Source organism: Bombus flavifrons, chromosome 9 (assembly GCF_040668555.2).
Source record: "Bombus flavifrons isolate JBK064 chromosome 9, iyBomFlav1_principal, whole genome shotgun sequence".
Classification (NCBI taxonomy): Eukaryota; Metazoa; Arthropoda; class Insecta; order Hymenoptera; family Apidae; genus Bombus; species Bombus flavifrons.
Window position 1 is genome coordinate 6594311 of NC_138450.1, and position 22082 is coordinate 6616392.

General features: G+C 32.1%; 1 protein-coding gene across 8 annotated transcripts in view; it reads left to right on the plus strand.

Annotated features, from left to right (window-relative positions):
• LOC138183592 (neurotrimin) overlaps positions 1-22082 on the plus strand; it is a 361055-nt gene that overhangs the window by 258054 nt on the left and 80919 nt on the right. For all 8 annotated transcript variants that reach the window (XR_011174085.1, XM_069120754.1, XM_069120758.1 and 5 more), the window contains 3 exons: positions 2159-2366; positions 4083-4238; positions 20074-20202. Coding sequence is in view for 7 of the 8 variants with exons in the window: in XM_069120754.1 (XP_068976855.1) it covers positions 2159-2366; positions 4083-4238; positions 20074-20202 (493 nt within the window). In the remaining variant the exon portion in view is untranslated. The remainder of the gene's footprint in view (positions 1-2158; positions 2367-4082; positions 4239-20073; positions 20203-22082) is intronic.

Sequence of the window (22082 nt, forward strand, 5' to 3'; positions counted from 1 at the left end):
CAATCCCACAAGCGAATTTATGCTATCGAACACTTTATTTCTCTTGGCTTCGATTTTCCAACTTATAATATTAATCAATGATTATATTATAAGAATAGATATATTGATGGAAAATATATTCTAAGAAAAAGATCGTGGAAAATTTTGGAAATATCTTCAAAATTTCGAATGATTGAAGAAAATCTATTTTAAGCAGCAAAATACGTTTTTTCGAATCTTTTCCCCTTTTTCGAAATAATTTCATGATGCAAAATAAGGTAGAAAGTGTGAAATAATTAGATTCTATTAACTACTACGACTTTCTTAGTAACACCAAAGCCTATAAAACATCGTGTTAAAGAAAACATGAACATTTTGCCATCGAACGCGGTATAATAGAAAACTTCGTTAATCTTTTCCATGGTTTTTTCCTTCTTCCGAAACAAGATTTCCTTTCAACGTATACAAGGTAAAAGATTTTTTCGATACGCCGTGGAAATTACGTTTAAGGAACATGCAAGGATATTTTGTCGCACGTAATATTTACGAAACACGAGAGAAAGTAATGAGACACTTATAATATAGATATTATTTTATTCGGTTATTTTAAATACAGTTTATGTTACAATGAATAATGCTTATTATTACAGGATATTGTATGTAGGAGTACTTTTATAATTAGAATTGATATTTATGCAAAGGTGTATAAATCACGCGCAAAAATATACTCGTTATGATAGTTTGTTCTAATATTTTCAAGTATACTAGTTAAAATATCTAATGAATTAAATTTATTCCATTAAATATTTAAGTTAATTTTATGCATATTTATATCCATTCTATAACATTCGTATTTAATATAACAGAAATTTAAGCGAGTGTTGACGTTCTTTACGTCTGGATTTGAAATAATTATCCTAGTTGGCATTATGTTGTTACGTAATCCCTGTGATGCTTCTCATACTAATCTCGTGTAACAAATCTCCATGTTGCCATTCCGCGAACACCCTCCGATTACGCTAAGCCTTTCCTGTGCATTTTCGCGAAGCATGTTTGATTATTAGAAGCTCCTTACGAAACGAGCACAACGTGCGACAATATTAAATAAATGACGTAATACGCTTTTTATGTTCATTAAGTACAGTAATTTCCACGTTACTTTTACAAAATAAAGAATTAAATTTAGAAAATGGACAAGATTCTTTCAAAAGAACTTTAATTTAGAATTTGAATCACTTGGCTTGACCACTAGACTGAAATTGTCTGTCTTTTATTTGTCAGAAAGTACAATTATAATACATTAATGAATGAGTATATAAAGAGATCGTTGGAAACTTAATGGGGTCAAGAAAAATGACTGAAAATGACGTTCAGATATCACTAGCTAGAAAATTTTTTAATAACCTAAGTAATTAAGCTGATATTCAAGTGACGAAGATAAATGGTTTTCCCTATAAAGTATGTATAACTTTCCACGAGTTTACTTCCACTACAAGCTTCCATTTTTCGCACAACATTCTCCCGGTGAAATGTTTGATGTTAAGTATTACATGAATTCACTAGTTTTGAGCATTTGTCAAATCCTTAATTAAGTCTCTGCATGAATTTATTTTTATCGTTATTCTGAGAAAATGAAATATTTCGATCATACTTAATATTTTCAAAAACTTATGTTAAAATAATAACATTGATGAAAGAACACAATGAACAAATAAAATGATATTAACAGAATGTATGAACAATGCATGGATATTCATACTTATCGACATCAATTATCATGAAATTTCGTCAAAGAGAAAACTAACACACATGTAGATATTATATTTTAATAGAATTGGGATATTGTACACTTTATAATATGATGAACGCAAATATAGTCTGTGAACCACTGTATGTTAATCTTAATACTATTGTACTATTTAATTTAATTAAATTAATTTAATTGTATTACTATTTATAAAATAATGAAAAATAATAAAACAAGTAACTCTTTGTATTTTATAGCATAATTCCATTTCTGATAGCGTTGCCCTTAATATTATTATATGTTTCTTAAATAAACTGTGGTAATCGTGCAGAAACATAAGAAAATTTTCCACTAATAATGTCCTTTCTCCTGAATGAACATTACGTTATCCTAAGCAAACTTCATACACGTGTCCACGTTTGTTTGTTTTAGGTGGCATGGGTGCGCGTCGATACACAGACAATCCTGTCCATCCACCATACCGTGATCACGCAAAACCCACGGATCTCATTGTCGTACAACGACCACCGAACATGGTACCTTCATATAAAAAAGGTTGAAGAAGTGGATCGTGGATGGTACATGTGTCAGGTGAACACAGATCCGATGAGAAGTCGACAAGGCTACCTGGAGGTTGTAGGTAAGCTCGTTACTACAGCTTGACGTTACTAGAATTTATGATTCTTCTGAAATATTATTTTCTTGATTAAAAAATTTTTATTTGAAAGTAAACTTTCGTTTGGAAGGGAGAATAATCTCTATATGTGGAGGAAGAATAATATTACAACATATAAGGAAGGAAGGATCTACAAAAATATTTGATGCTTTTATCATTGTTATTATATTTTATTTTCTTATTCTCACTAGTAAAAATAATTATTCGCAGAACTTTTATTTCTAAACGGATATAAGCATGAATTCCTCTGTTTTATTTGGAATATGAATGGATTATTCTTCAACAATTGTTTTTAAAGTATAGCAGAAGCATAAAATGGTTTTAAATAGCTTTTCCAGAGAAAAAATATTATTCTACCAGGAAATGTATTTCCTAATAAAAAATGATGTAAGAAAATAACTAATGATTCGTCAAAAGCGAAACATTTAAACACTGTAAAAGCAATTGGCAGCCAAGCATTAGTCAGCACGATTCAGTTAGTCTTTGAAGCAATTAGGTTTCCAGTTAGTTGTTAAACTAGGTTAGATGTCATCAGGCTTCCAATATTCAATCAGCAACCGAAGTACTTACGTTTCTACAAGATTAGCGACAAATTAGCTTGAAGTTACACTTTCAGGGTGTTAACAATACTATCTATTATCTATCTTATAGTAAAAACTATAATTTAAAATGTACATTTTTTTAGTTTTGAAATTTTTCTTGTACCATTTTTACGCGTATCTTTAGAACTGAAACCAATTTTATCAAAATCCTTTCAAGTTAACATTGGATTTTTACGGCCAGCATATAATATTTTTAATAACAATTTTCATATTTTAAAAATCAATCTTGTAGTATCTGTAATTTCTATGGATAATTATAATAGTAACGCAAGCTAAAATCGATGTTGGTCCTTTGATTTCTAATTTTCTAATTGACTTCTGTCAATTCAAGAGTTTAATTACTTTTAAGACAACAGTATGGATAGTATTAAACTAGGTCAGCATTTACAATCAAATTTTAAATATAACAAAACATTATGTTGTATACATTTCTAATAGTAACCTATACTATATTCAATTTCCATGTAGTGTATTAAATCGATAAAAAAATATTTCTCGCAACTGTTTGAAATGTAACGAATGCAAAGCAGAATTTCCGCTCTTCTTTTCCAAACATGCAACTATGGTGTTCGTCACGTTTTGAATCACCGCTGTTGGATTGTCAAAAATGAGTTTTCCATAGTTATTGGCGCTGAATAAACTTTCATTAGAAAAATTTTTGAATATCTATTTTTTTGCAGAGAAAAGCACGAGTTTGAACTTTTTCTTTTTTCTGCTGAAAATATACACCATTTTTGTAGAATAATAAACAAAAAATACAGCTCACTTTTCATAATTAGTATTCTCTCCAAATATATAATTTTTTATATTATTTTAGAGTAAGGTATTACATACTTTCGTTTGAAGAAACTTTCGAATAATAAAACCTTTTTTGTAATGAAACCAAATAATTCAATGCGTTTATTCGTGCCTCATTAAAAATTTCGTTACGATGGAAAACTCTGTGAAACATTGAAAGAAGTTCTTTTAAATTAGTATTGATCTCGCGGATACACAGGTTAAGTATAAGAACTAGATCGTCGTGTGGAACATAAAAGACGATTATTCATTTGATTTCCACGTGTTTTCTCTATCGCAGTGCCGCCTTCCATTATCACGAAGGAAACGAGCACAGACATGGTCGTCCGCGAAGGCTCGAACGTGACGTTGACGTGTAAAGCTTCAGGCTATCCTGAACCTTACATCATGTGGCGCAGAGAAGATGGAAAGAACATAAACTACAACGGGGATAACGGTGAGTTTCGATCAATGGTTTCTTCCTAAATTTTACCACAGTACGAATACGATAAATGCTTTTTTAGAGGGGAGACAAAAGCAATTTATTCGTTTGAAGATTGGTTCAATTCAATATTTTAGATATCGCACGTTACACTAAATTTTCCGTGAAAATAATCAAAACGCAAAGAAAAACATTAAGTTTGATTTATAAACGTTACATGAATTCATGGATCATGAATGATTGGATCATATAGACTCGATAGAGTAGGAGATCAATACCATTGTCATTTATGAGAATTTGGAACGTAACGAGGACTAGGATCTCCACTTGAAGCCTTAGAAAATAGTGCGTAGGGTTTATTAATTAAGATTTCTACATTCACCTAATCTAAATTAGAAATTTGTGTTAGCGATAACGTGATTCTGAAGCTTCTTTATTAAAAATTGACTGGATATTTCTATGAATTATGCAAATGAGAAAGATTATGTTACAAATACCATGTGCAGTTGTGAAAATATGTGTGATGTTTGGATTTTTTTTTAATGATTACTGACGCTAAGAGGTGTGCGATTAATTATGTTTACAAAAACTGAACGTGTGAAAGTGTTATTATCATATCAGATGGATGACGGACTTCGCTAATGAGTCGATTGACATTTTCATTAATTATGTCGTATATAATGATTCAGTCACGAAGGAATTGTTAATTTCACGCCAGGGATTTATAATTTTCGCGATAAAACGAGATCTAAATTCGATTCACTCGACGTATTCAATAAATTAATGGCAAATAATTTAATACTTCACCAAATTAGCTTCGAATTGATGAAGTGCCAATATCACAACCGTCTTTCGTCTATGAAAATCTCTTTTGTCAACCTCTAGTACATTTTCATACTTAATATATAGAATATCAAAATTCAGATTTTATTTGTCCGTCTTTTATTCAATAATATTTTAAACTAGTAATTCTGAATAATTGAATTATATTTAATTTCGTTAATATCATTAATAAACATATCATTAATAACATTTCGTAAAAACAACCATGCTAAATCTTCCTTAATATTTTAGAATGTTAGGTCATAAATCTTAATTAAAACATATATCTATTGATACAAAGTGGCTATAATAATAAAAAGGTAATTCATAAAACTAAATGCAACAATTAATTACACGCGAGAAAAGAGGAAATGAAGTATAAATTAGAGATTTAAATGATTAATTATTGCTAGGGCATTGGTTAGCAATATAATTATTCACGAATACGGTATGTCTGGCTCTTATTGTGAAACTCTAGTGTGAAATGTATTCAAGAGTCGATTCGTCGTTTCCGGATAGTTCTCAGTTCGACAATCGATAGCCGAACGGATACAGGTAACGCCGTTTCACACACGATATCGCTTTTTCGGATGTTACACAAAAAAGCAAACGACTAAAACGATCCTTCTTTTCTATGTCAAACTTGGAGTTTATATTCACTTTATCTGTATTCAGCTCCGACATTTAGCTACCTATTTCGTTAAGTTCTCGATTTACCTTTCACAAAATATGTACGGGTATGCTTGTAAAGTATGCTAGTCAAAATAAATTAAATATTTTTGTCTGAAATTACATCCTAGAAATTTCATTTAAACGAGATTCTTTTTAATGACGTGAGAAAACAAAATTAGATTTAATTTTATCGTAAATATTTAATTTAATAAATTTAATATCTTTAAAATTAATTTTACAAAATATTATTAATAATACATAAAAATAACAAATCATTGTCAAAAGAGGATTAAGAATTGCATAATTAAAAAATAATACAAAGCTACGTCTCGTTCTGCTATTTGAAACGGTGTATTTTGAAAAATAAAGTTAATACCCTTTATGTATTGTTATTGAAAATTTATTCATTATTGGTTATTCATCATTTATTCATTGGTTTTGTTGTACTAAAATACCGGCAATATGCAATGGATTCTTACAAAATGTGGAATTTATAATTAAATCATGAAAAACCCTGGCTTTACTTATAATCAAATATTTCAGTTATTATTAATAAATGAAAAGTTATCCATCAGCCATTAATACGGAATAACCATGATAATCCTTTATTTACATTAGACTAACATTTATATAATTTATTATATTTATTTATTCGAATTATATTCGAACAACTAGAATATTTCGTAACCTTGTGAAAATTGATCAGTACATACATAATTAAAATAATATGCTATTATGAGGTACTGAACAATCAAACACATACATATATTCATAGCATGTAAAATTATAACATCTAAATTTGCATGGCTGGTCTGACGTTTTTGTTGTAACAAAGGTATATACTTGATTGTCTCTAAATTATTATTTTGCTCCGAATGCTAGATTACATGGAAGAACGTGTTCAATGTACCACGTTTTGGGAGTTCCAGTTAGGATACGTTACGCTTCGGACAGCAACTGAAATTTGTGCTGTGTCGGGCAAACAAGCTGTTCCGGAATTTCACAAGCTAAATTGGTTTCAGAAATTGCGATTTCCAGATCTGTTATTATATATCAATAGTAATGGAGTTATCGTTTGAGAATCAATATCGATACGTTAAGAATTCTGGTTAGGAAGCCAATAGATATCCGAATCGTTTTAATCCACATCAAAGTTCCAAAGAGTCTGTTGACAATTTAATAGAAGAATACGAAGGTTACGAAAATTATTATAGGGAAAAATAGCATAATTACAATAATAACCGATATGACATTTAATGGATAAAATATAATAATTTCCTAAGTTTCATTCTTTTAATAATGTTTAATCACCATTTTTCCCAACAGTTCGTCAGAATGCATCTTGTCTGATTCATGCGCATCAATACCACTTAAGAATTTAAACATTATTTCAAATATGTTCGAATCTTCTTAATATCATTTATCATTTAATAATAATATCATTTTATTCGTTATTTGGAGTTCAAATAAAATGTTGTTAATTCAATCATAATATTATTGTTGGTTAGTTTGAACAAAGCCATATATTATAATGTAATATAGTATATAGTATGGCATAAAGTTAAAAAATCCAAAATTCCCTACAAGTATAGTTTAAATACATCATACACCATTAACAAACTTCACAACGTAAAAGCTTCATACTTTTATAAAACACAGTTTAATAAAAGTACATATAACATATGCGTATCTCTCGCGCGTCACCAAAAGCTTCTCGTTCAAAAGTCGTCTGAATGCAGAGCAGTTTTGACGGTGCTGTCGATAAGTCGGAAGCAACGGGCGTGCCATCCTTGGCTTAATCAATAAAATCCAACGAATCGATATAACCCATGACGTAAGACTAACGAAAGTTTACGCCGCGGATATTCTTCGCACGAGGAAACGTTTGATACGTTGAACATCGTAAATAATCGATCACCCTCTTATGGTTCGCGCGCTTCTAAAAATACTTATGCCTCTCAAGAACGCAACCTTCGTAGCAGAGGTCGCCTCGATCGATGCTAATTACTTTCTTAATTACTAATTATGAAGGGCATGAGAAGCGCGACAACGCTTCAATTTTCCACCTCTATCTGTCCTTTCCGCTTCGTATCGTCTCATCCTTTTCTTCCCTGTACACGTACAGCCTCGTTTGCACGAACACACAGAGGGAAAAAGGCAGAGAATAAAAGAGAATGAGGGAGAGAGAAGTGGGCAAAGATGTACAGGATAGCGGGACGTCAGACAGTCTGTCGGTTCCAAAGGATTTTCTCAATATCGGATAAAGGCCGGATTTAATTTCTGCTCTAATTTAAATTTTCATTGCCCTCGAGGCATACTCGGGTTCAGACGCTCAGACGAGACTTTCGAAGCTTACGCCTCGCCCTAACTCCACCGTATAAACTGTCACTGATAAATATGTATGCGTCGAATCGTTGCGGCCCTGGATAAAAATGCTCCGTTGCATTATATCATCGCCTGTTCAACGGCCATTACCGATTCACACAGGGGATTAATGTAATTCGAAGGGAACGAACAAGTGTTGTTGCGAATTTTGTTTAACGTTTATCGTTCCTCGAAGAATGTACTTTCGATTGGATGCAGTGTACAGGATGATGTCTGTTGTTAAACGTGGTTGGTGAATGCTCTTGAAAAAAGTTATTAGGAAGTTAGTCGATGGAAATGTTTTATTCAGTTTTATAGTTTACCTGAGTTTTTTTTGCGTTATTTATAATGGCGTTAACAACTTGCATAGTTTATTAGTATACTGATGTTTATACAAATTCATATTTTTTTGAATATCATTAAACGATACTAGAATGTAGTAGACGATTGTTTTACTTGTCTACTACATATTATGACGAGTACACTCTGTGCATTTTCCGCTTACAAATTTTCTATAAATACGTAAGAATACGCAATTTGTTTGTTGGAGATACAAGAAAATGAAAAGTTTAATGGGATTATATTGTATAATTTCGAGTATTTTAAGTAACTTAAGGCCGGTTTCACACGAAGATATACGTATCGCGAGTTGCTGTATCGTGTGAGTGTCGCAATTTATTTTAATGACTCGTCTTACCTTCATACGAAAAATATCGTTGCCAAGATACTTTTTATATGTATTGATTTATTACTTTTTAAATTGTTTCTTCTGATGGGTTTTACATTGAATAGTTGAATGTTTATTGCATTACAGGATAACGTATTATGTCCTTAGTGTAGCACTGTACAATTCGCTTTTACAGATGTGGAGACGAACGAAATTTTTGTGTCTTATTCTAATTTTAAGAATTATGACTTGATTGTGTCCTGTCAAAAAATGTGATACAATTTATGATATGTTTCGTAGAAATCATCTTTAATATGGCCACACTGTTTCGAATTTTCAAGCTATAAATTAAAGGTAATAAGTCTTTAATAAAAGAGATCACGATAGAATTTTTAAAAATTCGCTTAATTACCATTTAAATATACATCGTTTTGTTTTAATATTCTGCACAATTTTCTTCGTGAACAAAATTTTAGCTTCCATTTAAAAAATTCAAGATATTCGAGAAATTTGGAAAAGTGACAAGCAATGTGAAAAAAATCCGATAGTACAGTATGATTCAATCATACAGCATTTATTCATTTACCTTTCACAAAAGTTATTACAAAGTTATCGAAGTGGTTTCAGTTGCGTGATTCATCTCGTATGTTGTCTATGGAAATTTTTCGTTTATATTTGACACTATTATTCGAATGAAATTTAAATTCCTGGGCAGAATAAAACGTCGATTATCCGAACGAATAGGGAGACAAATCCGTTTCGATAAACGGTTTTCCAGATAATCGGTTTAGAAGAACCAAAGTTACAAATATGTCATGAGAGGATATAAAACAGTTTTAAAGGTGAATGCTCATTGCACGGAAAAACATGTGATAAAGCGAAATATTCAAAGCAAATTAATTGTTTTAATCGTTTTAAGTTTCGTATTTCTTTTCAAATAAATACTTTAAAGTGAGATTAAATATTTCAATTGAAATAAGGTTAAAACAATATGATTTTGAATAATAGAGAACAGTACTTCATTGAAGAAATCCACAAACCGAAAGTATTATTCCTATGTCATATAATAATTTTCTGAATGAAATTACTTATGAAGTGATCATAAATTATAAAATGTTTGAGCTCCTTAATTGTTCACTTTGAACACGTCGAATACATTGACGACCAGGATGTAGCAGAAATTGTCCGGGCGGGACTACACTTTCCTCGTGGGTAGAAGATGCGTGGAAACCATCAGACGAGACGGCAATGGTGTTAGAGAACGGTTCTCGAATCCCAAAGGGCAACACATCAGTTAGTAGCCAGCTGGTTTGAATGTATTCCGTATTCACAACCGTGATATTTTGTCCAATTACGCCGATAATCTGACGCTTCTATCGAATGACATGCTGCTCATATAGCGACAGATGCGTCCAAGGATAACCTTCGGTACAGGATCGTCGAATGATATTGTCTCATCAGCCGTTGATGGCTCAACGAGCTTTGTGAATTGATCGGCATTTTCATGAGTACTGGAGCGCATTTCACGTGTTCCAACTGATTAGTTATGGGCCTTTCAGAACAATTTCGTTGGATTGCTAATGCAGGAACTGTTTTTCACAATTGAGGGCAATAGAATATCTCCTATTTATTATGGAGTTGAATTTTATTTTTCACATTTTATTTTTCATAGAATATTTTTGTTCAAATATTATAAGAATACTATAAGATGAAGTTAAAATATTATATTTTATTTAAATATTATAGGTCTTATATATCTTGATTTACATCATTCAAACAAAATAAAAAATATATTACATAATAATACTGCGTACATATTCACACATTTTAATTCATCAGTAATAACGAATTTTCTTTATTTTAAATAGTATTTAATATTTTGCTTTCAACAGTTTCATATAAAATCATTACGTTATAAAATCTTTATTTCTAATGCAATTTTACACATCTAAATTCGTATGAATTGTGAAAAACGGTTAATGCTACGTAATCCGATTACATTGAGAAAAGCAATTCTACGAAACAACTATATCCACTTCAAAGCAAAGATTAGGGGTCAATTTATGGTGTTGGAATAGTCTGAGTGTTTCGCACGTGTGTAGATGCGCTACCAATGCTATTTTCTCGTTCTTGCCGTGTCCAAAAGAGTGAAGGAGAACGTTCAAGAGAAATGAAAGAGGAAATCGAATTTTGTAAAACGTACGCGCGTCTACAGAGATACTTTTAAAGAATGGGATCGAGACACCTGTGGGCAGCAGAAGGAAGGATCTAGTTCCCTGGTTCCAACCGATTGTCCAGAAAGTTGATAAGAGACGAAGAAAAAGGCAAGAAAGTAGAAATAAAAAGGGATAGTGGAATTTCGAATTGAAGTAGCAACGTTGGAAATGAGATAACGAAACGTTCGTTCCTGCGTTCAGAATACAACCAGTGGTTTGTTCCTGTAATGTTTATCTTGACTTTGATAGAAATTAATTGCGAAGATGAGGAACTGTTGCAGAAACGTTTGATGAATATTTAATGATGGAACTTCAATTTTTCAACTTGTTCTTTTAATCTTGCGATAGAGAATTAGAAACGGATTAATTGAACAACTGATCTTAAAAAAAATTAACACTGGATTCAGGAAATTAGAACTAGGAAGTTTTGACAAAATTAACGCTGATTTTTTATGAAAACAAAAACACGATTGTATTGTATCTCTCCATTCATAATTTTCCACGTGTAATATATGAATGATAAAAAGGAAAAAACGGGATACGTTATATTTTCGTTTTTAATATTATCTCTCCTTCTAAAATTCAATCCGATGAAAGTTGTTCGCAGAACATAATGAAGCAGGAAACCTCCAAAACCCATTTTAAGACAAGAAATTCCATTTTACGAGTGAAATCAGATAATGAAACGTAAGACGCAACATGATTACGCTTCAAACTGAAAACTTTCTTTCAGTAGAAAATCTAAAAGGATTATACGTCATACAAACAGTCATAAAGAAATTGAAGATTATACAGAAAAATGTTACTAATATTTTTTAAATGTTCAAAAGAGTGAGGAAATCATATATTTAATTTTAAAATCGAATGAAAAGATACAGACACAATTCGTTGAAAAATTTGTTGAAAAATTCGATACCATTTTTCATCATTAAATTTTTCACCGATAGTCCTGTCTAGTCCTATCGATCTAAGGGTTGGGCAATTTCGATGAAAGAAATGTGACTGAATGGGACTCGAAGAACAATTGGAATCTATTCCTTTAGAAGATGAAACGCAAAATTTCCTGGACAATATTGTTCACGAAGTTGCACTTGGTACAACGACGTGGTCTTGGTGGCTTCGAAAATACAAAGGAACCTCAAACGGCAACAAGATAAGCTCGTCTTGGCGCTACGAGGATCGACGTCGGTACAGTTTTGCCGCCAGTTTTCCTCGTCGTTTGATGCCGGGGTTGCGCGTAAAACGAGTACAACGTAGATTCGATTTTCCGCGCTGCCTATATCGATATCCACCACGCGACCCACTCCCTCTTCTATCTTCCCTTCCGGGACAGGAATTCGTTCTTAGGTTCCGATTTTCCGGTCGCCTCGTGTTACTTTGACCCTGTACATACAGGCTACATCAAAAATTGTCTCGGTAACTCTGTTATTCTCTATGAATATGAAGTGGAATAATGCAAATTATTAAGAATATGAACGTTTTACATTCATATATTTTTTTATTTATTTCTTTGCTTGAGTAGACTCGATAAAAGATTCAGATAGTTAATAAAACCACGCGATACTTTAATATCTTATTTTTGAGTAAATTGATAATTTATTTCACTGTTTTGTTATTTTTGTTTCTTTATATATAATTGTAATAATACGTACATTGAATATTTTTAATTTGTACTTTATTGCTATCGTTTACGGTAAGCATACGAATTTATGCTTCTTCCTTTTTAAACGATTTTATAAAGATCCAAAAATAATTGACATAATCTTGATATAATTTTAATTTACAATCTCGATAGTAAAAACGATACTTGATATTACAAAACGATAATGTATTTTTCCTAGAGAGGAAGGAAAATATTTCCAGAATAGTTAAGAAATATTTAGAGATAATATCGTCTGTGTAATATTTTGAACGGCGCTTGATATTTTACACTTACACTTAGACCAGGTATTCCCTTTAAAGTTCTCTTTTCGTCGATGTCGCGATTTTTGCTACGTCCTGTACAATTTCCGGTAAACTACCGACGAGAAAGAGCGCCCGAAGGAGATTGTAGACAAAGAGGAGCGCAAAGAAGCCAGTCGCTCGACTTGCACCCGTTCACCTGCATTATGCTGACATTGATTACCAGTGTTTTCTAACCTTTACGCATCGTACGCTTCCATTTCTTCGATATCCGTTTTCATAACGTCCTTTTCGAACGAGGCGAAATAATTTTCCCTGCGTTAGGCAAATTGTTATTGCGAGCAACGCTGCTTTGCCGCTATAAACGCTCTTCTTTATTGAATCACACTACTGATATAAGGATTTCAATTTCTCCCAGAGCTACATTTACAAAAGTTGGCGAACGTGGATTCGCTGGTTAATAGAAAGTTCGCAAGTGAAATAAGATATCCTTATTCTAACGTTTTGTATTTACATATATTTAAATGTACAGCGCCGTTTAAAAATAGCATAAGCTTGCGAAAGTATTTCAGCACTTACCATAAAAAATTTTTATTTTTATATAGAAGATTATGTGCAAACTTCCGATTTTTATGTATTTATGAGAAAATTTGCAGATGCAAATATCCACAGAATTGCACATAATATACAAACATATATAAATATACAAAGTATATTACCTTTTATAATGTTTAATAGGTAAAACTATTCTTTATCTAGATCCCATTCTTTCAATTTTATTCGTAAAAAAATGAATTTACACAAATATGCACATCTAGTCATTTCATTAAAATTAAAACAGTAGAAACAGATAGTAAACAATTTTTAAACAAGTAATTCTTTATTTTTAGAAAGCAGGAAAAATTCTTTTCCTGTCAGTTAGTAGAAAATTGTTTGGACTTGCTGTATTTATTTATTAACGCCAAGGAGAAGCCAACCTTAAAAAATGAGCTTTCGCAGTCGCATAAAGAGAGTGAAACTAGGAAAGTGTACAATATTCAAGGTCCCAAAGGCACTGTTTCTTAGCTTTGTTTCTTGCTGGTAAATAAGTACGCGTAACGGACTTCGTTCTAACAGAGGAATTCAGAATTTCGGGAATCTTACGAAAAATTAATTGAAACTTACATTTCGTCAATTTATTGAAATTACTTTCCTGGAAACGCAATAAGAGGAAAGATTTTTTAAATCGAAATTCTAATTACGTCTCTCATTATGAAAGAAACTATATGCTTCACATATAAATATACATACAATCATTCACAAAAGTATTTGAGGAATTATTACGAAAAACTTTTATGTATATATTTTGAAATTCCACTAGCATTGTGAAGAAACATTCATAAAGTTTAAACACATAAAAAAACAGATAAAGAATGAAGATGAATGAGGAATCTACTACTCCATTATAATATTCCAAAATTAAGAAATATTAATTATTATACTTCTAATGGTATTCTATCACAGAATACATCTTATTTCTCCTCGTACTGTTATTTTCTTATTCTCATTCTTATATATTCTCTTGTTACAAATTATTTTTAGAGACGGGGTTTTGAATTCTGCGTTACAAATTTGTAATAATATTTACAAAGAAGAGAAAACAACACTTTAGTTACATTGGAATAAAAAACAATTTCTATGTACTCTGCAAATATTCCTATAAAATTTTTAGCGAGGCAAAACTAATTCTATTGAACTTTGAAATAATATGGAAATAATTCTACATTATATTTTACGAAATAATTACTCTGCAACTATTTTACGCTTTTATCACACACGAACACCAATTAACCGTAAACCTCACAGTGTTATCTGACACAATTTTGTACACGATTCCTCAAGTAAATGTAATCATAGGTTCTATCGCTACTTAGAATTATCCAAACGATTACGAAACGATACAGACCGAAATCCGTCTGTTTCTACTAGGAACACATGCAGAGGCATTAGCTGCAATGATGGTAGCTGGAGGATTTCGCTGGAGGATGAATGTAGCTGGGTTATCTGGCGGTAATAACGCGAAAAAGGCCACTTAAGGGGGTTGAAAGAGGGTGGGATGAAATATCGACGTCCATGCCGCCGCTTATGGGGCGGAATACATCACGTACTAATTCCCAAATAGGTAGCCGTTTCCCCACTTCGTCTTCGAGTAAGCTGTCTGCTTATTCTTACGCTGTTAAGGAGCACGCGGAAAATGTTATGCAAAGTGCGCCCCGCGCATCGACATTCAATGCCCGCTAATTTATTCCGCCGTTCTTTTTGCGTTCACTCTTATCTGCGTCGTTTAACATTCAAACGGGCTGATGAGTTCCGAAAGACATTGCCTTATCGTCTGGCTTGCGTTTTACTCTTGTGAAAATTTTACGACATTTTCCCCACGAGCAGAGAATTAGAAACCTACGGTGTTTGAGGGTAATTACAAAATGTATGTTTAGATGAACATTGATTGTTATATCAAATTACTAGTTCTGTGCTAAATAAACAGTTAAATAAATAGTTTGGCTTAAGATAAGTTGAAGTTCCCTACACAGAAGAATTGAATCTATGCTTGCAAGATTCAATCAGTTTTATTCTACGTTATATTAAGACAATTCTTCTTCTACTCTTTACCATAACTTACGAATGCAGGATAAAATCCTACGAATGCAAACTCAATAAATGCATTCAATCAATTCAATAAATTTATATTCCTCATCTTATAGGAAATTCATGATCCTTCGTTTTACATAAAATTTGCCACATTCGTCATTTGGACATTTACACAGATTCACTTTCTTATTGCTATAATTAAAACAACGGAATCTAGGTAAAATATTATTTTACTCGCTAAATATTATATAAGGACTACTATACTTCGTATATTTTTTGAGAAATGCATAAAAATCTGCAGTCGATTTATCATCTAAATACATTTAGACAAGAAAACACCCAACTAATGTGAATAACAACAATAAATCTGACCATCTCTAACTTATAAAATAATCTGAAAGAATCAAAAAGAACATCACAAACATCGTTATGCCGCAATAATAATACAGAGATTGTTAAAAAATAATTGGCCACAAGTTTGCACAATACTTTACTGGATTTAGCGTAATTCGAGGTGAAATTTCATCGAGCCGTATCATATTGCGGTTTCCCATTAAGTCGAAAGTTCTAAAGGATTCCCGCTAAACAGGTAAGCGGGGTTAGTTCTGACGCCAGGATCTGCGGGACTACTTGATTAAAACCCTCGGAAGTGGCCTGGCCCGGTTGGAATCTCTCGCAGCTAGGCATTGTTTATGGAACAATGGATAGGTTTGGCGTGTGGCACGGTCTGGCCGGCAGCGATTCACACCATCTTCTTACACTCCTACCCGTGCCATACCGCGAACAGCTTACCTTCCTTTCAACGACCTTCACCGGCTGCGATATTTCCTCGCGATGATAAGAGTTTCGAGTCACGCGAGATAAGCTTGTACAATTGAGGACGAGGTTGCTGCTAGCGCGAATAACCACTGTGTTTTCTTCTGTTTAGGGGATTAGGGAATGTATTGTAGAATTTGTTGCAAACGAGAAGTGTTGTTAATAAGTGTTATCTATGTGATAAGAAAATAATAGCAGAAACGGTAATAATACAACTTTATTATGTGACACAATCAGGCGGTTGTATGGTTGTATCGAATTTGAAGATGGGATGGTGTATGCTTGTAATTATATGTAGAAGTTGTAGAAAATGTATGGTTAGCGATAATACGCTATACAACTATACACTTCAAAAGTATCTGAACATTTACTTACTCTTAACGAGATATATGTATTTTAGTAACAAAATTACGAATAAGTCAAAGTACATTGATTTTATTTTTTATGACAGCATATATGACGCGATCAAATTGATTTTTAAAAGTGAACAAATATAATAACTAGACTGCTAGATATACAAAATTAAATTTCGTCTGATCATAATACTCTACACCTTTGACAAAGAATAAAATCATCATAAGCCTTTCTATTTATAATTTCGTTATAATCAAAATAACATTGTACCAGGAAGAATCAAGTGTTCACATATTATTGACCATTTTAGAGTACATTTCGAAATAGTGATGCACGTGTACGTTAAGAAGTAACGAAGAACGATGGAAATTATCCCGCGGAGGACCACGGAGCCAAATGAAAGGCAGAAAAGCAAGCAATCTATCTGGGAGTGCATGAGCCGTAACAAAGATCGTGATACATCGAAGGGTATTATTCGACCGGAGGAATCTCCACGTTCTTACAGCGTCCCATTACCTCCACATTACTGTCCGGGAATTGTAGCAACAATTCTTTCCTTCCCTTGATACAACGCGCTTTTACCTTTATCGTGAAAAACGTTCAATTGGTTTTCCATCGCTCTTCAACATTTACTCGCGATCAGTTTAAAACCTCTCGCAGAATCTACTACAATGCGCCTTCTGTCCCTGTCTGGCAAGAATTCTAGGAATGTTGCACAATAATTTCGCGTATAAAAATTGCGATCTGCAGCTACGCCGTTTTATTATCGCGCTCTTATTGGAACACGTGGCAACAGTTGTCTGCTTTTACGTTTCTTACGGACATTATGATCGCATATTTACGGGAACAGGCTGCGTTTCATTACATTCCATGGTGTTTATGTTATTTTTACAGAGATAGGTTTTTATATCTGGATTTTGACATCTGTTCTTGCTTCTTTGACTTCTCTCCTTGTCATTGTATAATTTTATTCTAATGTGTGTAATCGTTATTTGTTAAAAATAAAAATTAACTTTGAACTTCAATCGTGACGCTACGGTAATATTGATAACGTGGAAATTATTTCTTGTATAGTTTTCATCTATAAAAGTATGCGTAAAAAAAGAGGTTATTGTATAAATGAATTTACAAAAGAGTTCATAATATTTTTCTCTTTGAAGCGAAAGTTTTCGTTCCAAAACATTTCATTACAAAAGTATTCTGAAGTAAATTATAGTTATTGAAAAGATTCTCAGGTTATTAAAAGTTAAAGATGGTATAGACCTAAAGCACAACACCACAGATGCTTCAACGTTAACTTTTTGAAACGAGAAATAGTGTGGATGATTGATATAATTTTGTTGTTATAAGGAGTTGTACAGAATAAAACACAAATTAATATATTGGAAGAAATTTAAACAGCAAAATAATTTATCTACTTTTATCACTACTTTTAATTCTTCAATGATTAAATCTCTAGTTTGAATCAAACGTACTAAGGTATCTAAGTAGTGTAGAGAAAGAAACAAGAATTTTATCTCTTTATTCTAGTAACGTAAATCTGATTTTCACTCCACTTTTACTTTGAAAGCTTTTAAAAAATTCCATATTTGACTTTAAACAATAATTTAATTAAATAAAAACTTAAGTAACGTTCAAATTGTATTCTGAAGTTACCTCAATATCGAACTAAAGAAGTATCAAATTGAAAAGAATACCTACTGGATTTAGGAATCTTTCATGTTGATAGAATATTTATAAGTGTGAAGTAAAACCGGAAACCGGTGGCATATTCTGTAACACAGTGCGCAGAATCTCGTTTTGGCGTGCATAATTCGTTAGAACGGATGACCGAGCACGGCCGCAAAATACGCTAAAAGTTGCAGGAAAATGTGGAACGTGGAAGTTTTGCAGGTTTGTGCGACTGGCCAGAATGATAAATCGTTTAACGTAATTTAATTATATGGCGGTGTATAGCGCGGAAATGGAAGCGGTGAATGTAGGATGGAATAAATAATTACTTTCTATGACAGATATTAATGAGCCCGTTGGCTTATAGATGCATTAGAGAGTCAAACTTTCAATCTTGAATGGACAACGTTCGCATTGTTGCATTGTTCTCGAATTATAAAAAGTTGCTTAGATTAAGTTCCAAACGAAATCTCTTATATAATAATAAGTAATAATGGATTACGATGGAAAATATTAAATGTGTCAGAATAATATGAATTTAAAAATATATGAATGTTGAGAAAGAAAATACTGATATGTAGATAAATATTCGCGGCTAGTGTGATGTTATGATATTCTAATTATTGAAAATGTTTTAGTGCAATAAAATTAGCTTATATTACTAATTCTATCATTGGAAAAATGTGTGTACTGCTTTGCTCATAACATTTTAGTCTATTGTACTTATTAATTTGATAATTTCTTTAAATTTTGTAATTGGGTTTCAAGTTGAGTTATGAGTTACAACAATAAATACAAGGACACGAATTTCCACAATTTTTCTTTCTAAATATAAATTTATCTAAAGCCTTGTTCATACAGTAAAAACGCTGTCTAGAAAACTCCTAAAATTACGATGCAAATTGGTTCCACTGTCATTATACGTATTCTCAACTCATTATGTTTTTCATCTTCGTAGGTTATCTTTTAATCATAGAAAGCATGTCGTGTATTTTAACGTAAAACTTTTCTTAATACCAAGAATTAAAAATATTCTAAATTAAAAGTATTCGAAATGGAGAAGTAGCTCATCTGAAGTCGTCGGAGGTTTTGCGATGCCTTTTGCACTTATAAATTTGGTACCGTCAAAGTAGGTCGCCCCTTCTGAACTTTTCACCGAACTTTCTACCTGGAAACTTCGATTCCTCCGCAAATAGTGTTACGTCCGAATTTTCAACGATTCGACTTCGAAGAAACTTATCCATCCAAGATTATCAATCCTGCTCTTCTCAAAATTATATCGCGTTAGAGGAGAATTAATCATGTTTTTACTAAAACGATACAGATATATGTTTCATTTTTATTACGAATAATTAATTCCACTTTTTCTCGATTTTAATTCATGATTAACGTTCCATTCTCGAAAAAAATTGTTTAGGTACTTCCATGAATTAATTTGTTACGAAAAAGTGACATAAATAATAGAAAATTCTAAGGTAAATTTAAAAAATGATGTTTGCAATATAGTATTCTTTCTTTTGCTTTTTAATTTATGGAATTGATCAATGCAGCTTCCAAACTACTGAAACACCGAATAAGTAGACGATCTTTTTGCTAGAACACGTAATTCCTCTTTTAAATATTGGACATTGTTTCTATTGAGATACGTTGGTAAATTTCTGTGTCAACAGAATGAGAATTAATTGGGCAATTTATATATTCAGAACTCTAACGAAGCATTATTCCGTTTCTGTTTTAGTAAACGTGGTGAATGGCGAGGTGCTGCATATTGTGAAGATAAGTCGATTGCACATGGGATCATACTTGTGCATCGCTTCGAACGACGTTCCACCGCGAGTTAGTCAACGCATATCTCTTCGTGTGCAGTGTGAGTATATACTGAAATATTTTCTCATATACCTACCCCTCAAACAGTAACCTGGCATGCTTGTTTATTAGATTGCTTTATACGCACGTTAATCCTAAACTATATCGTTAAATTTTGTAAACGCGTTATACGAACTGCAATCACACGGAAATACTTCTCTTTCAAAGTGAAGCTCTTCAAAATTGTATCTCTGGCAAAGCGTTTAAAATCTTCTGTATAAAAATGTACTTGTTTACCCTGCAGTTATGTTTTACATGTGATGAAATTGAATTTTTAAAAATTATATTTTATAAAATATTTAAAATATTTTTAATTACTCGTGCAGAATGACTTTCAGTTACATTTCATTGAATACACTGGCGTGCGTGTAAAACGATTTTAAAAAATGTAAATATATAATTCATGAAAATCTTGAAAATAAAATTACAAAATTTGTCAATAGCGAAAAGATTATAGACCATTATCGAAGCCTATACGAAACGAAACATTTAATACTTCTTTAATAAAAGTATAATAAAATGTTGTAATTTGTTCTCGGAGTTAAAGTCGAATTTCAATTCATACAAATTTTGATACCGAAAGAATTACAGGAGCTAACGTATATGTATATGTAATGTTTTGTAACTGTTTCACAAATTGATATAATGAAACAAGTATTATTATTCGTTGAAATAAAGTTAACAATTTAAATAATTCTGATCATTTAGAATCGTATATACCAATTTCTCAAATTACATAGTCTATACTATATATCATATCCAGAAATAAATTGATAGAGTAATGTCACTCATTAGCAAATTAGATTAGAATCTCAGAATTGATGGTACTTGGCACAATGAAATGGAAGAAAGACATTGCAAAGGGCTGAAAGCAAAAGCACAATTGCAACGAATCAGGAACGATGGATTGATGAAGCAGGAAGAACGGTAACAGGGTGCATTCTAGTCACAATATCTCGATAAAGAGTGGTTGTTCGGGCCAGCGCCGTTGCATTAGGTCGGTTTTCAACGTCTCATTTAGCCAGCGATTTACGAGCACCCACTTGACCCATATATGCACGATGTACCCAGGTTCGTTCATTCCCTCTCGAGCGTCACGTTCGTCCAGTTTTGGGGTGCGAAACGCGTTTCCGCCCTGTCTTTTCCGACACATTAGTCTCCGTTCTACCGCACGGATAAGTACGAGCGTTAATAATCGCCCGACGAAATTTGAGTTATCGTTTTCTAACGGAAAGTTTTCAGGAGGGTCGCGAATGCACATGAGACCGTGCATAAAAGACAGTTCTAACAGTAAGTCACATTAATTTTCAGTTGTTTTTTCGTACTTTATTCCTTATTTATCATATTTTATATTTTTTAATAACTTTTATCCTTAATAATATTCGTAATATTGGGAATACTAGATTTGAGTATACGTAATAGTTTAATACTAAGGATATTGGATTTGACATAGATTTATTGAATTTTGATTTTTATTTCGTATTTCTAATTTCGAAAGTTCTCTGTCGTGAAAGTTGTCAACTCGTAGAAATCTAATTCACCCGTGCAGTAAATTAAATTATAAACTATACAACTATTAACAACAAACAATTATTAACAAACTATTAACATAAACTATATTATAGTTAAATGTACATAATGAGATTGAGATTGAGATTTTTCATAACTTCAATCGCGACTTACAGATATTTATGATTATATAGTATTGCGAAATTAATGTAGTATCATCATATTGTTAATCTAAGGTTTGTAAAAATGGTCTATTATCTAATACGTATAATTTATGGAACATTAGGCTATTATATAATTTTCATTTTCTACTTCGATACAAAATTACAGAAACTTTCGGCAGCTATTATGTTTTGCACATTATATCTCCAT